This window comes from Bradysia coprophila, chromosome II (assembly GCF_014529535.1).
Source record: "Bradysia coprophila strain Holo2 chromosome II, BU_Bcop_v1, whole genome shotgun sequence".
Classification (NCBI taxonomy): Eukaryota; Metazoa; Arthropoda; class Insecta; order Diptera; family Sciaridae; genus Bradysia; species Bradysia coprophila.
Genome location: NC_050735.1, coordinates 9036512 through 9063465, shown reverse-complemented (window position 1 = coordinate 9063465; position 26954 = coordinate 9036512). Strand labels below are relative to the sequence as shown.

The following is a 26954-nucleotide window of genomic DNA, read 5'->3' as shown; positions in this document are numbered from 1 at the left end:
TTTCATTGTTAAAAAGTCAACCAGAAGTCAAATCCGATTTTTGCTTTATTAACGGACAAACATTTCACAGGAAACTTATGAACTTAATAGTACATTACGTCCGTGGCTCAAAATTACGTTATAGCCCGACCTGAAGGAGAGTGTGGTATTATCACTCGTCAAAATAAAAATTTGGAGCCACGTACGTACTGTGCTTTACGTGATTAGGCCATATCTTTAACAATCTCTACATTTACAATAATTTCAAGGCGACTGTTTTCATTGCAGTAAAGCGTGCATAACTGTAAACAATAAAATTGGCATGGACACAAAAAACGTGACGGCCGCATTGTTGTCGGTCGGTGGTTCAGTCGTTGGTGGCTGAGTCGGTGGCTCAGTGGGCGCTGGAGTTGGTCTAGGGCTATCCCAAAAATTATAACAGTCTTCTAGAGGTAGCGTTGAAAAATCAAAATCCTGCGTAATTGTAAAAGAGTGTCCAGTGCATCTATTGCCAAATAGCAGAACGGACACATTGAAATTTCGAAAGAGCGTAAAAAAGTCTCTCTCTATTTCGTCAATTTGATTTGACGATAGCTGTAACCATTGTACATCTGACACGGCCTGGAAATCAGCCGAATTCAGCCGGATAATGTTGTTGCCTATTAACGCTAGCGTTCGAAGACTCAATAAACCGTTGAACATTTCGCTTCCAATGACCTGAATTTCGTTATCGGATAGTGACAGAGATGTCAAATTTTGTTGGTTGCTGAAGGTATTCGGTTGTATGGATGTAATGCCGCAATCATTTAAGTTGAGAGATGTTAGCGCTGAAAGACCGGTCAGTAGACTCGGGTCTAGTGTTCCTAAAGGATTTTGTGCCAAATTTAATGACCGCAAAGAAGTCAGTGTGCTGAATGTTGTTGGATCTAGGCTGGAAATGTCGTTTGAAGTCAAAGATAGAGTGGTCAGGTGGACATTGTTAGTGAACAAGTTTCGGTCGACAACATTTAAACCCATCTCATTTAAACGCAAGACTTCCAGTCCTACCATCCCATGGAATGCTTCACTAGGAAGCGATATCGAATTCAAGCCGCTAAGATCCAAGGATTTTAGAAGAGTTAAATTTGATAAGACGTCGAAATCGACTGATGTAAATGGATTTGATGCCAAATTCAGTGAAGTTAAATTGGTTTTTGTTTGTAGCCAGCTGCTGTCTAAATTAGTTAGCAAATTGTTGCTAATAGAAAGCGTCTCCAGCCCGTTAAGCGGTGCAAATGCATTTGAATCAATGTGGATGATTCCGTTTCCGTCTAAATTTAACCGTTTCAATGATGATATCAGTCTGAATGTAGTCGCTGTGACAGTCGAAATTCTGTTACCAGACAGGTTTAACTCTTCCACATTTCCGGCTCCCTCGAACATATTCTCTTCGATCGATTGAATTTCATTGCCAGTTAATTCCAATGAGCGAAGTTTTGAGCACATTTGAAAAGCGTTCGTCGGAATCGTTGTGATCTGATTTCGGTCAATGTATAGATCTGTTAGTTCATTGCACGAATTGAATGCCTGATCCAAAATCGTTGTAAGCTGCGAATCCAAAATGTACATCGTTCGCACGTTGACAAATTTATCCAGAATTGCACTTTGAAGGTATCGTAAATTGGATCTCCACACGAAAATGAAAGTCACATTGGCATCCGTATAGCCGGTAACATGTTCACAGTCGAACGGAATCACATCATTTTCGTTAGTTACACTCACGTCAAAGATTTCTATTAAATACTCGCCATCGCTGTGCGAAAAGGTACACGTACCATCGCTACCCCTCGGGTTCAGCAAAAAAATTAAGGCAATAGCTGCTACTGCACCCAAATTCCTAAAATGATAAGTCGTTTCTGAGTAAAATAATGCACACAGGAAAGTGACTCAACTGTAGAATTGAATTTTATTTTTTACCTCATGGTTACTCGTTGAACCTAAGCGATATACTGCAAAGAAAATAATTAAATATTATACCTCACAACAAGATAATTTATTTTGCGTGGTAAGGGGTTTAACTTTTGACTTATCAGTTAAATATCGTAATAAATCGATTTAATCGAAATTGTTTCATTAACAAAAACCGTCAAGTGCGAGGGGTGACGCACTTCCATTTAATCCATTAAATCCATTAAATCCATTTAATCCATTTAAACCATTTAATCCAAAAAAATTTGTTTAGTTTTACCGAAATAATTAGGCTACCGACCTGAAAAATTTGTAAAGTAATTGTGAAAAATAGATTTGCACGATCCCCAGCTCGTTTAAGTACTCGTGAGGTATAGGAAAAAAATTTTTGTGAAAAATGGTATTAAATTTATTTAATCCATTTAATCCATTTAATCCACTTTACACCAAAAACTCCTAAAAGTGGATTTTTTCGCTTTTTAACATTGTAGTATGAGTTGTAGTACGTGGTTCGATCAAAATCAACAATTTTTAAGACTTTTACAGTATTTGGTAAAATGAACTTTTTTCCTATTTAATCCATTTAATCCAATTTTTATTCCATTTAATCCATTAAATCCATTTAATCCATTTAATACCATTTAATCCATTTAATCCATTTAATCCATTTAATCCATTTAATCCATTTAATCTAGAAGTGAGTTACCCCTCGGTCAAGTGACTAAATGAATAAATCGATTTGTCCCATGATGCACTCGTTTTTCCACAAAATGATAACACGATTAGGATTTCATTCTATCTAATAACTTTTGAAGATGATGTCAGTTAAAATGTTGTTCGATTAACCATCTTCTATCTGAAAATAAAATTATTGTCGAATATGTCGACGGATGCGTGTGGTATAAAATTTGTAGTGACTTGGATATGACTCCAATCAATCAGAAAATCTGTGGTTGTTCAAAGGAACTGTTTGTCGGACAAGGTAAGTTATTTTCATAATTTTCCTCATAAGGATGCTGTCCTAATACTCAAAAAAATTTTCTTAGATCAGTGGTGCCATGTAAGACAGACTCTGCAATAGACAATTTCAACATTTTCATTTCAGCTATGAAATAGTTGGCACAGTTCATCGTTTTCACCTACTTTTCTAATCTTATCGCTCCCAGTAAACGTTCACTGATTGCGTTTTTCTAGGCCTCGTTCTAGGCTTGTGCGCCGAGCGCAACAATATTTTATCGAAAATAATTAGTTGTAAGTGTATTAATTCCTCGAAAATATTGGGTGTTCATGCCCAGCCCTCTATCAACGGCTCTTGTTACTTGTATCTATGTTCTACTTTTAATACTTTCGCAATTTTAGCGATTCTGTAGCTCTGTGTCAAGCGAATATATATAACTTATAAAGCCCAACATGGACGCAAGAGAAATATTTTTCTCAATTTAAACAAATTGCTTGTCAATGATGGTCTGTACAACTCGAATTAATAAAACAATTCTGCAAAATCTATCCAAGATTGATGTCCTTGGTATTTCAATAGCACATTTCGCGTGCGACCACTTGAAGGCACAGAAGGGACCAGGGCCATCTTTTGAGAAACGATTTCAAGAAATTCGCGAAAATTCAAGAAAATCGAGAATATTCAAGAAATACGAGAGATTTCAAGAAAATTCATGAAGTTGAAGAATTTTCGAGAAATTCGAGAAAGTCACGGAATTTCAAGAAAATTCACGAAATTGAAGAAACCAGTTTGATTGAAAACAGACAGTGAACCTTACGGAGGAATGAATATTATTTGATGTAGTCTCTGAAATGGTCACAGCCAGAGGCAGTGAAATTTCAGCATAAATTGAATTTGCTTCAGCTGTTTTTCAGCTGTTTCACACTTAAAATCTAAACTGTTTATACTTGTTCATATGGTTGAAGCTGCTACTCGAACGGGTTTCGTTCAGGGAATTGGTTAACGGAGAGTTATCACGTTACGATTGTGTAATTTTAGAAGCAGGGTCGAAAAGTTCCCGAGGAAGTTGAAACAGGACACTTTATGTTGTATTTGAAGAGCGTGTGTGAAGAGCGTAACGTTGACAGTGATCGTAGAATTATCAATTAGTTGTAGTTATTTTCCTAACTTATATTAAAATGCTTTTTTAGCGAATCAGAAATGTCAAGGTCGAGCCGGAGGCGAGTGCAGGAATCGAATTCGATAAAATAGTGTTTTAGCATAAGTTAGGAACAAAATTTTTCCTAAACGATGTCGGAAATAGGCCGTTAAGTCGCGATATTTCAACGCAAGTTAGGAAGAAAATATTAGCGTTGCCTTTTGAGTGTAATTTTTGAAGTTTTTTACCTCTCAATACAAGCCGATCACGTTAAAAGCAATTTACATTATAAATATTCATCCCGTAAACTTCATATAAAAATCGTGAAATTTCAAGAAAATCGAGAAATTTCAAGAAATTTGGGAAATTTCAAGAAATTTCAAGAAATTTGGGAAATTTCAAGAAATTCGAGAAATCGGAGAAAAAATTTCTCAAAAGAATGTCCTGGAAGGGACACCAAGAGTATGTTAAGTTACAAGTAATGTAATGTTGATTTTTTCAGCACTAGACTCAACTTTCCCTTACGAGCGGAGCGAGTGCAATAGGCTTGTTCAATACCCTCTCTACCAAACAAACTTCGTTTTGACGCTGTCAAAATACCACCTTTATTCGTTTGTTTGCAGAATCATACACTGTTGACTAATTTCCAATTTTACATGTAAAATACAAAAGCTACGTTGCATTTTTACCACCTTAGCACGTTATCGGCAAACTGATAAATAATTCCATTCTGACTATAAAATTGTTCCACGGTAATGTACATTTAATTTTATAGAAAAATAAATCAGAAATGAACAACCGATAGCATTCTCATTTACGATGTTATTCTCATCACGCTTGTATGAACATTTTTCAAAACTAGGTGTTACCTCTTGGGTGGGTCAGGTCCCTTTAATGACTAAATTTTTCAATAACAATTATTGCAGTCTTAGTTTTCTCACCATTTTTAAACAAGCTGGTGTTGTCAGGACCACAAAATTATAGTCAGATGCAAGAATGGTCTATTTGCTACATCATTAATTGTGCATCTCTTTTATTTTCACTGGCCGTTTAGAAAACTCAAATTAATTTAATTTTCTGAAGAAACAAATAGAGATATGAGTTGAAGGTTCAGCGAACGATGTTTAACACCTAATAAATATGAGTCTACTAAAAATCACTGAAAAAATGCCATATTTCTTGCCTACCTCTTGAATAAATTAAACTCGTGTGAATTACGGCCCTCGCCCCTAGCCTCGCTCTGGCCTTTTAAGAATACAATTTCACGTAAAAATTGTCTTAGATCTCAGATTACCAGTCCAATAACAATCCAATCTTCGAACTGAACCACATGAAATAACCTACTCGTCGCAACAACCACCAAAAACCATTTAATGTCACGTAAATCCATGCTTAAACTTACTTTCAAAACTCACTTTTCTGAACTTAGACCCAATGAAGGTAGAAGACAATATTTTCACATTTGCGACTTTGGAAGCATCTGCGACCTACTCGAGTCATCGCGTTATAAAGACAACAAACAAATACTCTTTTGGGAAGTTCTTCCATCTCGTTGTTCTAACATTATCCATCTACGAGCACAATCTCTAGAATTTCAATCATCGTCGATTAAAACCAAAAATTTGAAAATCTGATAAGAATTAGGAAACTTGTCGCAGTAACAAGGAAAAAACTTCGGGTGAGAATTACTCCCATCTCATTACAGCAATATTGCCCATCTTCGAACTTAACCTCAATATTTCCATTCTCCGTCGATTAAAACCAAAACTTTGGAAATCGGTTAAGAATTATTCGAGTTAACGCGATAACAAGTGTACGGACGTTTTCTGTATTTAACGTTTTTGCCAATGTACTTACTTGTGAACTTAGTTTTACGTACAATTAAGGTTATTTTTTGTCATAAGACCCTGACTTTCAGTCAAGGTAATTATACATTTTACAGTGTTCTGCGGTAATCTGTTGTATGACAATTTTCATAGGGTGGTACAAAATTATGGGATTTTTACTTGGGCAATGCAGTAAATATAAATGCTTTGACAGTTAAATCATAAAATACCAAATGTAAATCAAAGAAAATTTCCAATTTTAGTTAAAAAAAAGTTTTCGAATTTCATCCACTGACAATCTTTAAATAAATTCCAATAAAAAAAATCAAAACTCATTATTGCAATAAAAAATGGTTCAAATAGATTTAAGAGATTTTCAATTTCAATCAACATTGTGTAAGTTTCTCACCATCAACGCTTAACTTTTCAAAAGTTTTTCCTATTTTGCGAAAAAATATAAACTGTTCATTTTAACAAAATTTATTATAAACGAAAGAGAGAAAAAAAAATCAATTTACACGTTTAAAACCATTTCCCATCATTATAAGGATGTAACTTTTTTGTGTGTATGGAATGTAGCGACGAAAAATGCTCACCGCACAGAAAGATAAGCGATAGAACCGTATAACCGTCATCATATGTATAAGTGTCTCGGGTATGGCAAAAAAAAGTATTCTAATCGGATTCCATTTCCCTTCGAAAAATGAATAATTTATTTCGGTTTTTAGTTGAAAATTGTTCTCGTAATATATTGCGTTTTACCAGCGTTCCATTTTTTATTTAAAAAAAAATTATCTCGCTTCCATTACATTTACCTAGTACGTTTCAAAGTTCCAAGCCGATTCGGGATAGGGATCCAATTTTTGGAATATTGCTTATAAAGTTTCTGTCAGCCAACATGCGAAACAATTCGAATATATATGAATCAACGGTGCCTGGAAATTAAGCGAAAATATATTACTTGGTGGGCTGATATCATGGACTATTTTTGGAAAAACATTGTCCTAGATTTTCTCACATTTTCCTAAATTTTCCTTAATTTTACCTCAAAATATTTTTCGGAAAATGTGGAAACATGTAAGAAAATTCGAGGAAAATGTGGGAAAATCTACGAAAAATATTTGAAAATGTTTTTCCAGAAATAGTCTCTGGTTGCTATACACTAAGTTACATGCCAGACCGCGTTACGTGATTGAATCAGAACGTTCGCAACAAAAAGTTAAGAACAAGTAGAAAAACATATGAGCTGCCAAAAGTGTTAAAAGTGGGAAAGTGGCTTTTTAAGGTACGACCACAGACACAACCCATCATCAGAAATTCAATTTTTATATCGTTGTAATTTTGTTGCATAACTGGTAAGCGAAATGAAACTATTTTCAAGTGTAACTAAGTCCTCACCACCCAAAAATATAAAATTCGTATGTGGGAGGTTGTCGCGTCCGAACAAATTTTCGTGAAAATTGTTGCGAAAATTGTTCGATTTTTCAATTGGTTGTAATTTCCTCAAAACCGGATGTCCAAGCGAAATTTAACTATTTTCATTATGGCTTTGAAAAAGCTCATTGTCCTTGTCTCCTTTTTCACTTTTTAATGTTCACGATCACTGTCAGTTGGTTATATAATTGATTAATTTGAATTTTTGTATAAAATTTTCAAAAAAAGTCTGGTGAAAGTCTGTCTCTCCTTCGTAAAGAAAAACGTCATACTACACTCGTGAAGGAATTTGATATTTCGTATCACGATGAGTAAAACTACCTAAGCCTAAAGCATTCGGACACTTTTACTCATCTGGATACGAAATATCCAATCTCGTTCCCTTGTCTTTAGAAAGGTCTCGACGAGCTCATGGCAGTAGGATAAAACTTGAAATAAGTGAAGGAAAATATTTGCAAAAAAGCGCTGAAAATGACAAATATGTCGAAAATATTCAGATTTTTGTGAATGATGGCTCGAGACAGGAAATGTGAAAGCTAAATCGAAAGTATGGTGAAATTTGTATTATTTTACAAAGTTATGTGCTAAGGGAAGCGTTACGAAAATATGTAAGCGTGCTTAGCTGGTTCTAATTAAGTCAGTGAAAGTCTACAGACATTCAAATATAGCTCTGGTATAAGAATAGTCTTTTATTACCACACTTTCATTTTGATGGAAGAGGAGCACTACATCCAAAATATCTTTCACTCAGCTGCATAAACACTTCAAATTGAAGGAATTACAATAAATTACGAAAACACTGAAGTAATGGTCTAAAAGGTCGATTCCCGCAGCTCTGGAAGAGTTTTTGTGTGTTTTTTTTGTCCACGGTTGCCGAGGTCAATAACAACACGAAAACGTCACTTTTCATTTTTTGACGACCGAGTTACTTCAATACTCTATCTAGTAAACAAACTTAGTTTTGACGCAGTCTAAATATTACCTTATTTTGACAAGTATGACACTAAAACTTGTAGTTTTTGTCACACCAATATTCCTAGTTTGTTTGCCTCCTTGTCTACTCTCAATGCATTTATTAAAGTCTTGAAAAATGTATGAATGTGAGTACGAACACGGCAAGGCAAAACGAACACATAATATTGCTGTTTTGATATAACTCTCACGTCTGATATAATGAAGGTTTTATGTGGCATTTATTGGTTTAGGAATCCTGCGAAGTAAGCCTTGTAAGTAATTAATATTATTTGTTTGACGGTTCCATGTTTGATATAATAGCAAATAAAACATTATACGTCTGAAACAGAAGTTCCAATGAGTGACTAGACGCTTTCATCAAAGACGAACGCGTCGGTACACTACACGGAAATAATATTCATTTCGTATGAAGTTCATATAATAGTTGCAAACATTTTGCCGATTAATATAAAAGTTTATCCGTATGCCAATATGAATATATTGCGATAAAATTTGCAATATCATACATATCATCATCGTATACTGCGGAATAATCATTTTCGCTTCGGTTGTCTGGGAAACCACTAATGTAACAAAAGTGTATTTGCTCTTCATATTCGAGTGTAACAATTTGAGATACTTACAACAAATTGTTTCTAAATTAAAATCATCTTCAAGAGAAATAAAACTGAAAGCAAAACAATTTTCAAAATCATCACAATTTTAGCATAGAAACTCCATTCCCGTATACACAACTGTACATGTGTATATATATACACCGCAACGAAACAGTCACGTTATGCTGTGTAAAATTATTGAACTCAAAGTCGTTAAAATGATATTAACATATTTTCGATTCTTTTCGAAAAACTGCAAGTAATCGCTTGGAAAATCGCACAGCAATTCGCTTTCCAACAGACGAATCTCTAATAGCACCCACCTCCTGCTACAGCACGAATTGTAACTTTCGGAGATACGTATTACGTAAAATCAACAATAAATATTTAGAGTTGGTAAGCTAGTTTTCAATTATGTATTTATTTCGGTTGCAAAAGCAGTAAAAGTTGCATTTTATTTCGGCTTCATGTGGACTGCACGAACAATCGAGAATAATCCATAAAAGATAAATAGTAAATCCCGTTTAATTAGGATGTTTTTGTTGTTCAGAAAAACAAAGCTGATTATTTGAAAAGCTTTTTTCCGTTGAAATTAAAATAGAGTTTTATTGTGAGAGAGCAACCATCCTTAAATAAATAAATAATTTATTTGTTGTGGTTGTCGTTGAGAGTACATTGTTATGCATGGGCATGAGATGGGGATTTAGGGGTGTGCTTCATATTACTGGGTCATTGTACAATTGATCATTTCAACCTATATTGATACAAAATTACAGAAGATGTAACTATGCCATCATGTTTGCATACTGTACTGGTCGGTATTACCATGCTAACGTGTTTTCATTCTTCATCGTTTGCATAAATGTTTTCTTGTTGTGGTTCGTATTCTTGGATGATAGCAAATATCCATTGGTAGGGTAATACGAAACACAGAGGTCCTTTACGTTTGTAACAAGATGAGTGTCGAGAATTGCATGAGCTAGTCCAAAGGCTCTCTAGGTCCAAAGGTAGAGAGCCTTTGGCTAGTCACGATTTACAAATTGAGCAAGTTCGGCTTCCCGGTCTACATTCTGAAACTTATCAAATCGTTTATTTCGGATAGAAAGTTTGCAGTGGCAATCAATGGTTCAATCTCCGACTTCAAGAATATGCCGGCGGGCCTCCCCCAAGGTAGTTCACTTTCGCCACTTCTGTACACGTTGTTCGTTTCGGATTACAAAAAGCTTAAAAACAGCGAGATGGCATATTATGCGGATGACACTGGACTCTTGGTTTCTGGAAAACAGTCAAAACAGTCATCAATCGGCTCCAGAAAGGACTTCAGTCTTGTAACAGATATTTGAAGAAATAGAAATTGCAAATGAACGCGGCCAAGACCCAAGCGATAATATTCCCGTTCAATAAATCGCCAAAACGTAAACCTAAGTCACCACTTCTTTTCAACGGAGAAGTGATTACGTTCTCAAAGTCGGTTTCGTACTTGGGTGTTGATATTGATGAAAAGGTTAATTAGTTCAGAAGTTTATATCCTCTGCTCTGCAGAAAATCAAAGTTGTCGGTCAAAAGCAAAGATATTTTGTACAAGTCAGTCATCCGACCCATCATGACCTACGGCTGCCCCGTGTGGTAACAAACAGCTGCTTCACATATTAAAAGGCTTCAAACCATCCAAAACAAGACGCTAAAAGTCATCAACGGACTACCATGGCGGTTCCCAACGAATATTCTGCATCAATGGACTCATTACCCGACAATCGCGTCATTTATGAAAGAGACAGCCAATAGATTTGAACAGAGATGTGTGCTATCTGAGTTTCCACTCATCAGGGAACTTGCGCGAAGTTGAGCTTGTTTTTGCTCTTAGGAGCGATTGCAATGGTTGACCAGTGTCCATTGCGGTGGAGAACGTTTTGTGCTTGGATACCTCATCGGTCGGTGCTGTGATATTAGTTTTAGTTTGGATTTCAAATTTCAAATGGAGGTTTTCCCATCGTTTTCCCTCCACGTCCTAAAGAGCATCTAGCTACTCGGTTTTTCACTTAGACATTTATTTAGCTGCTGTAAAGGCTGAATCTCAGAAAATTGTTATTTTGTTGTAAAGAGGTTATTTGATGAATAAAGAATAAGATTAAGGCTAGTCACGATTGTGTCTTAGAGAGAAATAAATGAGATGGTTGCCTCTTGTTCAGGGCACAGCCTTGACAATTAAAGTGTTTTCGATGAAGTAAGTAGATTTCCTAACAGGTTCGACACCCCCAGAAGCAGGAAACCTGTGTTGACGTTGCTTATGCTGAAAACAAACGAGGCATTGAAAACGTGTTTTGGTCCTAGTTTTCATTGACAGATGCAGTAGTCGCAATTTTGAATAGAAACAAAGCACCTAGCAGGGTAATAGAGATTTTTTGTTGTCAAATAGAGTAGTTTTTAGTACGAATTGCCATTTACATTAAATTAGACAGGAGTCGCCGTGAGATGCCGCATTGGTGCATTAGCTATATCCTTAAATGTTTTAGTCTGCCTCTGAATGAAATCTTATAGATCATTTGTTCACAGTTTTCTCCTAGATTAGAAATTCACATAAATTTTAGTACGGAAGTCCATGAGAGAGTGGTGATGCAATTAATTTGTATGACATGTCTGCAATACAATTTTCAGTATTCGCAACGCACTTCAAGCAAAAGTACTTCGATTGATACATGACAAATAGAGTACTATTTTGTATGAAATTTTATCCCCACTCTTTTTACAGTGTAAAATTGTCAAGTTTCAGTACCTTATTTAGAGTACAACTTTTGCTTGAAGTGCGTTGGTGTTCGTTAATTAGCAGAAGCACTAAGGGAAAGTGTAGGTGAAATAAACATTTAACTGGAGACTACAGAGTGAAAGAGAGTAGAAATTTTGACGTATCACCGATCATCGACCTCAGTTAAATGAACTGGTTGTTTCCCCTGTTTTTTCGCTCTTTTAACACTCTTTGTTGTTGTGTCAATCGAAATAGTAGTAACGAGTTCATATCACTCGGCTGTTTTATCTATGACCTTTACAAAACAATAGCGAAAAGATAACGACATTCTTATGTCAGCTGGTGTGTATACTAGAAAAGAAAGAAATACCTAGCGTTTAATGTAGTTTATTAACATTACAGTTTTTCAATTATAACTTGCTGGCAATCCCTTGTTATGGCTTAATTTCGTCGTTGTTTCCGCAAGCATTCGTCGCACATTTTATATATCTGGATACGATTGAATTTCGGGCAAAAATCAAGCTGCACTTTGTCACACTTCACGACACCATTCACCATACACGATGAGCATACAACGTCTGTACACATAGCACCCGAAGTTGAGTCTTATTGCTGGCAGTGAATAGTGAACGAATTGAATCAGGTTTAAATTCGCTTTTTGAGAAATAAGTATCTCGCTATCGTTACAATTAGTATATTGAATGAAAGGCTGTTTCTTCAGTAACTTTGTGCAAGTGCTGCTTAAAATGTATTTCCTTACTGATTGTATACAGCACACATCATGACAAACACAAAACAGTCACATACGCTAAATCGTTTGCGCACAATAATTTTACAACATCGGTTAAGTAAGTAAGTGAGTCATGATTGTATGTACGCCTTCGCGAGTATATATCCGAGTGTGAATGTTTGTGCAGCTGTTTTTGTTAATTTGAATTCCTCGCCTCGTACAACCGTTGAGTGTTTGGAGGCTGTTTAGTACACCCTAAACATTGACCACATGTAATAATTAATTGCATGTAGGTAGAGTCTACTATCAATTATATATTCTCAGTAACGATGACCGCAAGTCAAAGGAAAAATTGACTCTTCTTCGATTCCATCTTCTTCGACTCAAATCGTTTTATGTTCTGTTAGCAGCTTCTCATATTAGCGACGTTGACCGTTGTTGTTGGCTCTATAACTATGCAACTTATGTGAAGATGTAGTAACTATTTGTATGAGCCATGAAAATTTAACCACTCTCAACCTACACCTTTCGCCGAAATTGATAGTTTCGATAACTATGTCGAGAGTTGAGTTCTTGTAATATAAACTCACCCATTCCTTGTTGGACCTAAAAGAACGTTTTACTGACGGATGTTACAACTGTTAACGACAGTGACTACAAAAAAACCATTGATGAACTCTGTGCAATGTCGTCTTATGTAGCGAAGTGTTTGTTACAACTATTGAAGTACAGGATTCCTTTTCAGCCTTATCAAGAGGAATAGAGGAATCGATCAAAAAGATTTTATAAGATCGGTGAGTTTTGGGCAGCTGCCTGAACCCAACTATGAAGTAGTATTGTCTTTGGCATTGTCTTGACTGTGAATGTTTCAGCAAGTCGACGTGAAGATGTCCGTGCAGTAATTGAAAGTTTATAAACAAATTGCACACAATACAAGCATCCACCTTAAAACGGATGGTTTAATAGGTTTTTAGACCGTTCCCGCAACACGATTTCAAGGGAAGATATTTTAAATGGAAAGGGGCTGGGGCAGTGTTGTTTCAAAATATTTAACTGTTAGTGTAGCACTAGCGATATTGCACATGTTTGTACGGCTGCATTGTTATGTAATTTAACCAACAGTGAAGGATAGAATCTTCCTCCGAAATGAAATCCTCCTTTGACGAACAGACTATCTGAAGTCATCCTTATGAAAAGGTGTCTGGAAAACTAAAATCTATCTCCTTTACTGTATTGTTTCGTAGTTGAAGGTAAAACTAACTAGCAAAGTTTATGTAATGTTACCTGAGGCACCAGACTTAAGTTTGAATTACGGTGTCATGTAGTCATTTAGATTAACTCTAACGCTCTCACAAACTTGCTAGACCATACCCCAGAAATATACACAGGTCATCGGTCACCTCTATTTGCAGTGAGACACAAAAGAAGGAAAATTGATATTTATGTAGGCAAATATTTATCTGAGCGTGAGTTTTGTCAACCGGTGAACCGTAATTTGATGCTGCCGGTTTCATCGAAGGAATCATCTAAAATTCATCTTTGTCCTCACCTAATCCATCCATTACATTTCCCAGAATTTGTGGAATATTCTATTTCAGTTAGATCAAACTTAATGCTGAAGTCGAATCCATGAGTAATACGAGGTTGTTTACAAGAGATTTACAACCATATTGTCGCATCCGAAATGGTTTTTGTCACAGAAAATTAAACACATCCCGTAAACAAGACAATATTTTTCTCGTTTCCACGGTATTCCGATTCCGTCCCATTCCACTCGCTATTTCCCGAATGAAATGCAAAACGGATATAAGTTACATAATAAATTATCTGTATCGTAAATGCGAGCCATTTAAATCGAAGAATTTCTAAACTCTCCAGAAATTACATTAAACTCACTTAATTGTGCTCATTAGTTATTGTCTTCATGTAGATTTTCTTCAATTACAATACACAGTACAAATAGATTATCTCAATTTTGTCTGTTTGGAAAAGTTTTTCAGTTACCCAATTCATGTTATACATTGAACAGTGTCTTTGTATGTTTTTGAATTTGAAATGTATATACAAGTTTCCCCGAATTGGCTAAGTTATATAAATGTTATGTATCTACAGTGTGCGGATGGATATGCGATGTTACAACTTTGTTGAAATTGAAACAATTTCTGTGTTAGATATACGATTTTCCACGATATTCAAAGCTCTTTCAGTACTCAGCACCATCAAAATGCATGGTGTCTGTTTAGCACAGGAATGGGAAATTATACGAATACTATGAACTGTTATTACTTGAGATTAGAAATAGAGCGGATGGCTGGAAGATTGTGGAAGGTTGTCTTTTTCTTTCGTTGAAAATCTACAGAATTGATGGAAATGTTATGACGAGGGATTTAGAACACGTCGTCATTTCTGGGTAGAAATATATCGTTACTCATATATGCATGAGTATAACAATCGTTACAATTTAGTTAAAATTATGAGATAATGGAATTATATGAATTTCAAGTGGCAATCGCAAATATAGACGCAAAACGTAGATGTGACGTATATCTAATCGAGTAAATGGGATTTAAAGGAAATCAAAAATATATCCACCTCATTTTGTGGTGCGTCCAGAAGTCTTTTAATTTAATGGTAGTTGTGTGTTAACACCAGAGGTCACCAATGGTACCTGTGAGGGTAAATGAGTCTATGCTGTTAGGCTCGTTCTTTGTAATTTGATTTAGAAACCACACTAACAGCCTATCTCGGCAAATAACCACGGTATTCTGCACCACTGGATTAACGTGACTTCCGAACTACTCCTCAAAGTATGCAAACACTCTTTGGAGGGTGTGCAAGCACTCTTAAAAGGAAAGTTACGTGCGAATTGATGTATCCCCTAAATGTAGGCTAGACATATGAACACGAATTCATCGTATTTGTGTTAAGTCATACGAGTCATTCAGTCCGTACATCGTTGCATCCACCAAACGCATTGCAACTATCCAAGATATGAAGATGACAGACTCCGATTTCATTTACTTTTCGAATTGGGTAATCGTAGCCAAATAGTTCTAGGGTCTCATTTAACCTTCTGCCTAAACATATTACCTTGTATTTGAAACGAAATCTTTTACTTCATCAGTTTTAACAACAGCATGTTTTACCACATAACAAAGCACTAGCCAGAAATTATCCTTTATGTCTTTCGTCAAATACAAAATTTGAGTAAACTAAAAGCAAATTAGGAACCTCCCCAACATCAGTATTTATTACTATCACAAAAGAAGTTCTTCCTCTTCAACTCCACCTACTATTGTGTCGTGTCACTATCCAATTAATTACACTCCATTCACAATTTCATCACCCAAACACATAAACTTCTTTATTAAAACTGAGGCATTGAAAATGAAAAATCTATACACAGAAAACACCCCGCTGGCGCTGCCGTCATAATAAAATTAATTTCTAAAAACTAGCAAAAATTCGTGTTGTTTGTCATCACTATGGATGCTAAAACAAACATGCCTTGAATTACTATTCGTAACTAATGAAGTGTAGCACTCGTTTTGAGTCTTTTTGATGTTGTAACGAATACGTTGATGTGTGCCTGTCAGCAATATTACGGAGTGGATTAGAACAGAGTATGAATGTTAATGATCAGAACAAATGTTCTAATTCAAGTTCTAATTCCATTGGAAACTTCTTAGACCCGTACGACGTACGGCAGGCAAAAATTCAGGCAAAAACTCTTTCGGCTAGAACTCCCGCGACGTTAAAGTCAACTTAAGGTGTTTCAAATCGCAATGTAAACATTTAGCCTTACCGACCTAACCTAGCCCTGAATCGATTTTGTTCATCCTTTTAGAATCCTATCTTCTCAAATCGGCTTCTCAAGAAAACAAGAAAAATTCTTTTAGATCTGCTCAAGTCACCGAATGCTTTCAAGTTTCTGTTTTTTACGTTATATTGTTTTATCCGTTTTATTGTTTTTATGTAGAGGCAGTGTCACTCTACTACTACAACTATTTATCACCTTCGTGCCTCGAGTATCCACGCCGAACAACCTTCCGAAAATTGACATTTTCTAACTTCGAGGAGTCACCACCACTCTATATTGCACCCATGGGATGAATGTTTCATTATATGACTATAATAATTCTTCAGTCCCGGTCCTCCGGACTCTACAGTTGAAAATCAATTTTTGTAGAACTTGTCCAAAAATATCAAATTTCCCTCCTCATACTTAATGAAAATCAATTCAATCGCACCATGAATAGATACTGAAAATTAATCTATGGACTGGAGTGTGAGGAAAACGAGACGTTGAAAGTTCATGCCACGCTAGTCAGGAAAACATTTTAATGGAACGTGCAAACATGTTCTCATTTCTATCGAATGTTGTTGTATCCATAATGTAGTTAAAATCAACCAACTAATTTGAATAGCTTCCAACGCAATTACATTGCAAACAATAATAATCCCCAAAAAGAACAACGTCTACAAGTCCTTTGTCTGAAACGAAACAAAGGCTCTAATTGATCCTCTTCGTGGCGCAACTCATTTGAAATTATACACAGAAGCCACGAGCAGCATTTTATATTTATAGTTTCCAAATGAAATGTGGGTAAAGTACTCATTTCTGCCAACCTCTATACTAATACCTACCTATGCATACAGCAATACAGCACACAAAATACATTTTGCCTTTTCCACACAAAATAATAGCTTTTCGTTTGTGTTCCAACAATTATTTAATCAGCAAAAGTTGTATTTATGTGTTGCTTCTCATAAATTTACCTGCTATTATTCCGTTACACTCCAAGCTTAAATCGTTGATAGCGTTTTAGAGTGTGAATTGCGGTAGTGATGCGGACACCAGGCGTCAATGGTGATTTCTGGTGTGTGGTATTATTGGGGTGCGTTTTATCGTGTACACATAAATCCTGCACATTGTCAAGCTACAAGCGATATAATAATAAAGAGAAGATTCCAGTGTGATGCACACACAAAAAACCAAACAATAAATTCCTAGATAAATTCAGCGAACAAAAGTGGTTTTGTTTAGCTGAAAATCAATTCGTATGAGTAATAAGGAACGGACTGTAGATATTGCAGAGCATGATGTCCAGTGTCCCCACTTTCTGTACTTTAAGATTCTGATAATTTGTTGAATAATGTAGACTGGCCTTTTCACAAAAATATATAAAACAAATCCATACAAAGCTCTTTAGTCCGGGGCGTTATGTCGGAAAAAGTGGTATCCTTTTCTTCAAGATTTCAATTAAATGGGACAACGGAAAGTTGTAGAGGGGTGAAAGTTTCTTACCAAGTTTCTTTCTCAGCGTTAGGAGCGGTAAAAATCGGTTTTAGTAACGAAAAACTCGAATATATCGAGTAATAACTTGATATTTTTGTCAGATTTTTTTATCGAAAGACCCTCGTATTACCCACATTTTATGAGAGTTTTTTTTCTGTCCAACGAACACTTTGGAACCATGAGCATTTTCCCGAAAAACGAAATCCGATTTTGGGAAAGTTTTGCTCAATTGAAAGCTAGTTAGTGACTAGCGCTATCAAATGTTGCCGACCGAGCTTATAACTGTTGATGGAACTCAATAGCAGGCCTCTCACTCCAATTCCGGACTCCTTATTAAGGAATTAAGGAGGTTTCAGCTCAAAAATAAGGAGAAATAAGGAAATTGTTAATTGAAATTAAGGAAAAATAAGGAGAAAAATACAAATTTTTCAACTTAAAATTTTCGCTATTTTACAAATTTAACGAATTTGTCATGAACTGTAACAATACTCTCTCTAGCAATCAAACTCTCAGCTCTCTGTGTCAAATTCACACCTTATTTCTTTGTATTCTACAAACACTATTCTATATTTTGACTGACTATAGTAATCTAAATGTAAATTCCAAAGGCGACTTGATTATTTCACCACCTTAATAAAAGCAGTTTGTTTGCTAGAGAGGGTATTGACTGTAAGTGTCTGTTCGAAAAGTACAAAATCGGTTTTTCATGTTTTTTGAAGTGTACCGAGTTTACTCGACTTCAGGCAACGAAAATTGGTATTTCTCGAACCAAATAGGGTGTGTATGGTATCGTTCGAAAGTTTAGTAGTCTATAGACTAAAGCTTGCAATCAATATTTGCACATACCAATTTGATTAGCAGAGGCTTTAGGTTCGAACTGTTTCACGGGAGTGCACAATTTTTTTTATATATATATATTTTGTCCGACATCTTCTGATGGGATCTTTACAGAAATCCTGCTGAAAGCTTGTTTGAGTCACTTATTGTAATGGAAAATTCAGTAGGCACTATGCAACTAAGCTTGCAATAGAAAAAACAGTCATGGGGTTTTATTTACGTATGATGCGATTGTCCACTTTTTTTGTTATGGGTAAGTTTCGCAGAACTCTTTTATTGCAAGCCTAGAATTTCGATTGAAGATCGACCTTATTTTCGAATATAAGTTCCTAAGGTTAATCGGTACTAACCGGTGATCATAACCAACATTTGTGTCTCTTGTGTCTCTTGCTTCAATTATATCAAAAAAAAACATTTTTGCAACCCCTTTTTGAGGGAATGCCATTTTTTTCTTGGCCTCTATAGGTCCGAAAATAAGAAATTTTAAAAAAATGTGAAACAGTATCTTTTAGAATTGAAAGGCGCATAAATGAGTCATTCCATTCCAATTTAAAAACCTCTGTCTTATAAGTGATACTCGAGAAGGAAACCACAAAAAAACATGGTAAGTTAAGTAAATCAATCATATTGGAATGACAATGCGCCACCACTTCACTTTTCTATTAGAGTTATTTGTGTTAAATAATAAAAGTAATTTTAAAATCAATATTTGCCGCGCAGCGAATTTTTTTTTAAATTAATTTTTGATTTTCTGTCAGTAAAATTTGGGAAAAATAAGGAAAATAAGGATTTTTTTTATCAAAATAAGGAGGAATAAGGAGGTTTTCATAAAAATAAGGAAAATCAAGGAAATAAGGAGGTGTGAGAGGCCTGCAATAGGTATCAGCGCTGAAATCACTTATTCTCCATTTACTTCCTTTTTCAATAAAAATTTTAGTCTTTTTTGAGATCATTCCCTTTTTTCAGTTATTTTCTATATTATAAGTATGCTGACGTTGTAGGAGTTCCTCAATTCCACCTTACCAGAAGACTCCTATTCGTTCCTAGTACTAGAACTTAGGGAAGATAAAGATTTTTCTTAACTTTCTTCCGAAGTTTTCGTAGGTAGGTTCTATTCCTTATGGTTCCACATCGCTCCTAGTGCTAGAACTTGTGGAACACAAGAATTACCACCGATTTTTCTTCGTTCCCTTCAGAGTTCAAAACATCTTTGAGATGTTTAATGGTCAGTTCTTTGAATTCCTTCATCCTGTGATGATCCACCTCGCTCCCAACGCTAGAGCTCTTCGAATGACTGTTTCAGTACGATTTAAACCATTTTCTTTAGGATTTGGATCGGTATGAAAGCACTAGTCACTAGCTTTCAAATAAGCTGAATATTACTAAAATTAGACTGAAATGGCCAGGGAAAACAGTCCAAAGTTAGCGGTTTTTCCGTGTTACGTTTTAGGAAAACACTCATCGCCCCAAAGTGGGCGTTGGACTTGGACAGAAAAAAAAATTCCATAAAATTAAGGTAATTCAGTCAGAGGCAGTGAAACTTTAGCATGAATTTGCTTCAGCTGTTTTTCAACTGATCCACACCATACAATTAAAACTGTTTATACTTTTTTACACATTCGAAGCTGCTGTACGCACGTGCGTGACAGTGGTAAAATTGTATAAAGACTTATAAACAGTTTGTATGGATCAGCTGAACAGCCGAAAAAAATTTCATGCTGAAATTTCACTGCCTCTAACTGTAGGTGGTCCTTTCGATTGAAATCAAAATAATAGAAAAACATCAACTGATTTGTCGAGATATTCGAGTCTTTGGGGAAAAAAATTGTTACAAAACTTTCACCACTACAACATTCGGTTCTCAATTTTGCTTTCAACCCTAACGGAATGATAAACCGACCCGGACTACTTTGGAAATTGACCGAGTTCACATTATGACCATGTCCATTTCTGGAGTTCACCAAATAGTACACCACGAAGTGAAGTTCTTACAGTATTTGTCTCCTCAAGCACTAAAAAAAAGCTAAGAAAAATCGGCATACAATGTAAACCATCTCATAAATCTTTAAAAATAAGATCTGAGGGAGTACTCTAGATTTAGGATATTATCCACATACCACCAAGCGAACGAAATTTTATTTACCGTGGTCACGGCCATTTCGAACTCCTGATCGTAAACCAAACAGCATACGTGTTCAATAAAATGACGGACATAAAGGCTGTGTCACCTTGTTACAACCTTGTCAACATCGTTTCCGGAAAATAAAAATAGAAAGAAAAATGCTAAATAAACTATTCCAGCCAGCCAAAACTACATTTCGAAAATGAGTGTATAAAGTCAGCAGTTAGTAAATAACTGCAAAGCTATTGACCCACTTCGAATGGGCACGTACGGTACTATCGAATAGAAAACAAATTGCACTAACGAAAGCACACCAACAAATAGAACAGAAAAGATTGGTTTTGTTTTCCCAGTTCAAAACGGTCAGTGGGAGGGGTACACGTATGTTTCCTCAGTGAAAAGCAATTTCCATCGTGGTGTTCTTCGATTTGCGAGCGTTTACTCAGTTCGTTTGTTCCAATACATAAAAGTAGCAGAAATCATGCATTTTAGCTTGGAAGAAGTCAAAATACATATTACATAAACCGAAGGTGGAAACCAAATTTTCCGGTTGAATGTGAACGAATATTTACATTTTAAAACCGCAAATGAGGCATTCCTACGTACGGTCAGAACGTATCTAAATACGTATGTATAATACAGTCTAACGTTTTTGCCACTAATTCCTGAAGTATGTTGACCATAACAAGCAATACGGTGCCACCAAGACATAACACATCCTCCCACTAATTGACTATGGCCTGATATATCCATAATACGATGGGGCTACAGTGTAAAATTTGATTAGTTTGAAGCATTGTCTTATTTGAATGAAAATTCCATTTGTTTAAGGAATATTATTTGCTTAATATCCGAGCAAATACAATGAGAGGAAATAGATGGTAAATGCATGATGTACTAATGAAGCTAGGGATTGAATTGTATCGGTTTGGGTTTATACTTATAGCTACTTCAGTTTAAGTGTATACGAAAGGCATTCGACATATAATATCTATTTTGAAACATTAATCAATTGATTGAATGATTCAGAGATTTATGAAGTGTGCCTCATCGTGATTAATTCTTTTACAAACGGTAACACTCATAGCAGTGCTTTTGCAACGCTATATGTAACCATTAAATCTGTCACTTCACTCACTGATTTAAAGTGTCATGTCACTAAGTGTTGTACAGGAATTGTCACGGAAATTTTGGCATGAATTTACTACAGCTGTTTCAAGCTGGTTCACTCAGACAGACAAAACTGATCACACATATGTAAGCGCGTTAACCATTACCACACCCAAAAATCCACGACATAGTAAATAGACAGGTAGTAGCTATTCATTTTTCGAAAATCACATAAGAGACCTAAATTAGGAAGCAGTTGACTTTAGACTTTAGAGAATGAACGCAACGACTTTCAAGTGAGAGCAGATTTGGCGCAGATTCGAATTTTACATCCGACCTGTTTCAATTCAAACTTAAGATGCATCGATGCTTAGCTAAAACTGTGGCCTGCATTTGCGAGTCTCTGTCTCGTATTACATTTTTGATGATAAGTTTTCAGCAGAATCCTTTTTGAAAAATGTACGACTGCAATAACGACCACGAATGTGTTAGCTTTAAATAAAAATTAGTTTTGGTTGTAGTCGTTTGACCAACTCTGAGAAAAGTCAGCAGTTTAACGAAATTTTCATAAATTTTATTTCATTTCTGGAAAAGTATTCTGGTGGAAAGATATCATGAGAAGTAAACTAAAATCCAGTATTTAAAAAACGCCTAAATGTATGCTTTTCAGAAAAGCATCAATGCCTCTTAGTGCTTGCTGATCTTACTACAGCAATATATTGTAAATATTTGCGTTCACTTTCCAAAGTCTCATCAGATTAGCCACTCCACTGCTGGTATATTCACTATGTAGCGGAAAATAACCGTGAAACGTGTCGCATTCCCGACATAATATTAAGTGTAATTCATGCCATAGATTACAATGTCCGGAATGCGTGCTATAAACGAATCACCAAGACGTTATTTCTGTTGATGTATTCGTATATATATCTTAGCCTGAAAGAGCTCCAAAAAGTGCACCAAAGTACACCGATAAACCTGACAAAAAGTAGGACTAAGGCATTAGGTGCCCGCTTTGAACTTGGGTATGCATGACGGTTTTTTCACAAATTTTGAAAAGTTGGTTAAGCGAACGAAATTTTTTTGTCGGGTTTAAAGGTGTAATTTGAAGAACTTTTTAAAGCTTTCGACTGACACCACTCTCAGCTATATAACTTATCTAATGGCCTCAAGAGCGCTCACCTATTGGCAAATTTGTAGCCTACATTTGGGCGCAAAATATTCGTTTTTTGATGATTTCTCTGAACCAAAATCTTTTTTTGAAAAAGTAAAACCATTAAAGCATCCAAAAATGTGTTACTTTTAAACGAAAAATTGGTTTGTGGTTGATAACTTATCACACTTTGAGAAACCTTTGCAAAATATGTAAATTAAACATTTTGCATAGGTTTCTCCAAGTGGGTGACTCACAAACCAATTTTTCCTTTAAAAGTTACACATTTTTGGATGCTATAATGGCTTTACTTTTTCAAAAAAAGATTTTGGTTCAGAGAAATCATCAAAAAACGAATATTTTTGCGCCCAAATGCAGGCTACAAATTTGTCAAGGCTTGAGCGCTATTAAAAAAGAAGACTTCCTGTCACTACAAAACTGTCATTGTGGCCATATTACATCTTTATGTGAAATTTTTGCTTTTTTTGTTGAATTTTTCGATGTTTTTCAACAAATAATAATATCATAAAGCCTGAAACATCACCCAAATCACACGGCCAGTGCGAGCCTGAGTAAAATGCATGCCAGTGTATAAGAAAATCAAATTTAACGCGACATTAAACTAAGCCTCCAAGGTGGTGGTGACATGGGTGACCTCTAGGCATATCATTAATTTGCGTCCGTTAATTTACTAACACTAGACTGTCGGTGTCGGTGTCGGTGCATCGCTTCAAGGCGATAATGACTGAATATCAATTAGTTCCTGACAAAAACCATGTGACAATATTTTCTGAACTTCACAACCGTTATACAACCTTTGCCACCCTTATGACATGCCAAAAATGGTGTAAACACAAAGCACATTTAATTATTATGTAGTGCAAGTAACTTTGGCAGATAGCTATATATATGGGTGTAATTGAACATTTGTGCATAAATGGTGTGTAATAATTGCTGGGATCCATATACATACACGTACACATACTATATGGTATGGTAGTGGGACAGTGGCATAATCTGGCCGAATATCATTGTGTACCACCAAATCCTGTGGTGGAGGTATTAGACGTTTAGAAGTATTAATTTCATGTAACTGGGTGAATTAAAACAGTTTTGGGATCGGGTATAGAACAAAGTGTACTGTATATATACATACCTCGACAAGGGATGTATTAATTTATTCAACGTACTATTTCGTATATGTAAAGCCGAATGAACTAAAGTTTGTTGCGAAATTTTACTGAAAAGAATATTAGTTTTCCCTGCGAGTGTATTTTCGTCGCTCTTAATGCGAGTATTACGAGTATTAGGCCGCATATTGTATCCAACTTATATAACCAGCAACACAACTTCATAAAGTGAGCAAATTATCTCCGTTTTTATATCTTTTCCTGGAGTATAATGTTATTATGCCAGCGATGATGCGACTTTAACTTACAATATTATAACGTTGTATACTCGTCGTAATATAATAATTATATGACAGAAGAGACGGTTCAAATGAAATGTTTGCATTAAATTTAAGAGGAAAACTAAATGAGCAGCAATAGACAAGCTTCCAGCATACACAAGCGCTTTCATAAATAATTTTTTTTATTAATCGTTATGAATTATGAAGATTATTTCTGGTTGGATGATGACTGGATAATGAAGGCTAAATGTGTCACGCAGTAAAGCAGCGCAATGAAAAGTATAAACCATGTAACTCGATTCCGCGCTTTTAAGTTACAGAATTAAATTAAATCTGCCGACGATCACGGCTGGAAACGTTTTACCCTTGCACGTGAAGTATTACACGTAAAAGGAATGAAACTCCTTTGGGAATTCGGAAAACTAAAAATGATAGAATAGAGTTAAGTTGGCATAAACTTAGAATTTCTTTGCTGTTCCCGTTTATATTCGGTTACAACATACCATCTCGTGTACACAACACTCTTTGCTATTTGCAAACTGTAAGTTGTTCGTTTAGGGATTAATCTTTGCAAAATTTACATGCAGATTGAGATACACTCTGTACATCAAGCGATCTGACGACTTTCCGAAAACAAAAACTTATTCTGCTTTCAGCAAACAAGGAAGGGAAAAACTTTAGCTCGTACATTCGAAAGCTATGTAAATATGTGTACACGTAGAAAAATCTTGTAAATATTGGCTTAGAGCTTATTTGTTAGTTTAAGTTGTGTAGATAATACCCAGGCTTTCGCAGGCAAAGAACATCTCATGGTATGTTGAATCGAAAGTTTCGTCCTGTTTCGTTTGCAATATCAATATCTATGGTCATTGTTAGCTTAATTTTTTATTCGTTCTATCGATGAAACAATCAACTTCACGATGTAGTGGTTGCAAAATCAGCTATTTTGTTAAAACATTTTCCCGAATTTTCCTTACACTCGCGGAATTTTGAAAACCGACACATTTTCTGTTTCGTGGTTTACTGGTTTTTTTTTAATGAATTTTGCATGTGGTTTTATATGGAGAAATCAGAAACTCAAGTAAAACACAGAAACAGAAAATTTGTCGGTTTTCAAATTTCAGTGTGTGTAATTTAAAAAAAGATTTTCGGGAAAATTTATAAAAATGTGAGAAAATTCAAGAAAAATTTTTCTTAAAAATAGTTCCTGGCTATGAATATGTTACTTCTATTACTCTTCTCGAAGAAGACGGTATAGGTAAAGTGATTGCCTATATGTTCATAGACAACGAATCAATTAAATCAAATCCAATTTAAAAAAATATCCCTGAAAAGTAGTTGAAATAGTGAGGCTAATTTCAAAGTTGGGCATATATAAGTGTTTTAATGTATTTTGGGTATATCTACGGCGAAAAAAACGATGGAAATGCGAATTCCAATACAAAAAATTGAAATATCGGATTCAACCGCTATTTTATGCAACGTACCACTAAACGCGTGTATTGCTAACCTCCAACGATTGCAGGAACTTATTTCGTAGCGCTGAGTACAGCATTGCGATTACTGCCGTTGGTTGCAACATACGAACAAATGCCAGCGATGATAGACCAAAGTTTGGCGAAACGGGGTAATTTTTAAATTCATTGTTAAGAAAATAAATAAACTGGAAATTCTGACTAAAAAGTTTATTGAACAATTTGAAGTAACCAATAAATGTTTATAGTTGAATTTAAGCAAAGTAAAATCACTAAATTGTTTCAAAAAATGTTAAAATTGGATGTCAGGAATTAACAAAATATTCAGCCTTTGTGAGGTTAGCTACAATTAGTTAGCACATATAATCAGGGCTTACTTTAGAGAATTGTAATTCCGAAAATTCTGAAAAAGTTCTGAAAAATTCCGAAAAATTATTTCAAAATTTTCGATATTAAAATTCTCTAAAATAAGCCCTGCATAAAATAGTCAGAGTGAATTAGATACTGTCATTAGTTTCGCCAACTGAAGAGATCAATGGAAATACAGCTAATGTAAAAGTGACAGATGCAAAAGTTTTGCTTTTGTTCTTTGACTTTTGAACAATAGGAAAATTTTTACATTGTTAAGTTACTAGATCACAACCTTGATTGCTACTTTGCTGCACATAAATGTGAGATAGAAATGCAAGTTTACCAAATGCTTTTATATGCCTAGAACAATACTTTCCCACTTATCCCTCTAGAGCATTCTTGTTTATCTAGGTGTATTATGTTCTCGGCAGATAAAAAAGTTTATGAACCTCTTGCCAAAATTGTTATCGCCTTCGGCTCGACCAGCAATGCCCACAAGTCTCGATAACAATTTTGGCAAGAAGTGCATAATCTTATACTACTGCTCGAGAGCAAGTAATAGTATATTACAATAGAGCATATGTATGAGAACTATTACACAAGCGCAAAGATTTGCGAACGTTTTCAATAGAATAAATTGCGGTAAATGTAGAAGTTGAAACTCATAAAACTCAGCAATAAGTTCAGCAAATATTTCTGACATTTTGAGGGCAAGTTCTATCTGCTCAAAAATTTCGTATTGAAAATCTTAGACGAATTATTCCAATTATTCCACACATATATTGTAAATGAATATTATATAATCCGTCTTAGTTGAAAATGTGGAAGCTCATGTTCACATCTTTTGTGTAAAATTTGCATTAACGCACT

The 26954-nt window shown here is 35.3% G+C and overlaps 1 protein-coding gene across 1 annotated transcript; it reads right to left on the bottom strand.

Annotated features, from left to right (window-relative positions):
• LOC119071113 (insulin-like growth factor-binding protein complex acid labile subunit) lies at positions 1–2087 on the bottom strand. Its single transcript, XM_037175763.1, has 2 exons — positions 1936–2087; positions 1–1855 (listed from the first exon to the last, which is right to left on the bottom strand). The coding sequence occupies exons 1-2, from the start codon at positions 1938–1940 to the stop codon at positions 259–261; spliced, it is 1602 nt and encodes a 533-aa protein (XP_037031658.1). The 5' UTR covers positions 1941–2087; the 3' UTR covers positions 1–258.
• Positions 2088–26954: the final 24867 nt, after the last annotated feature.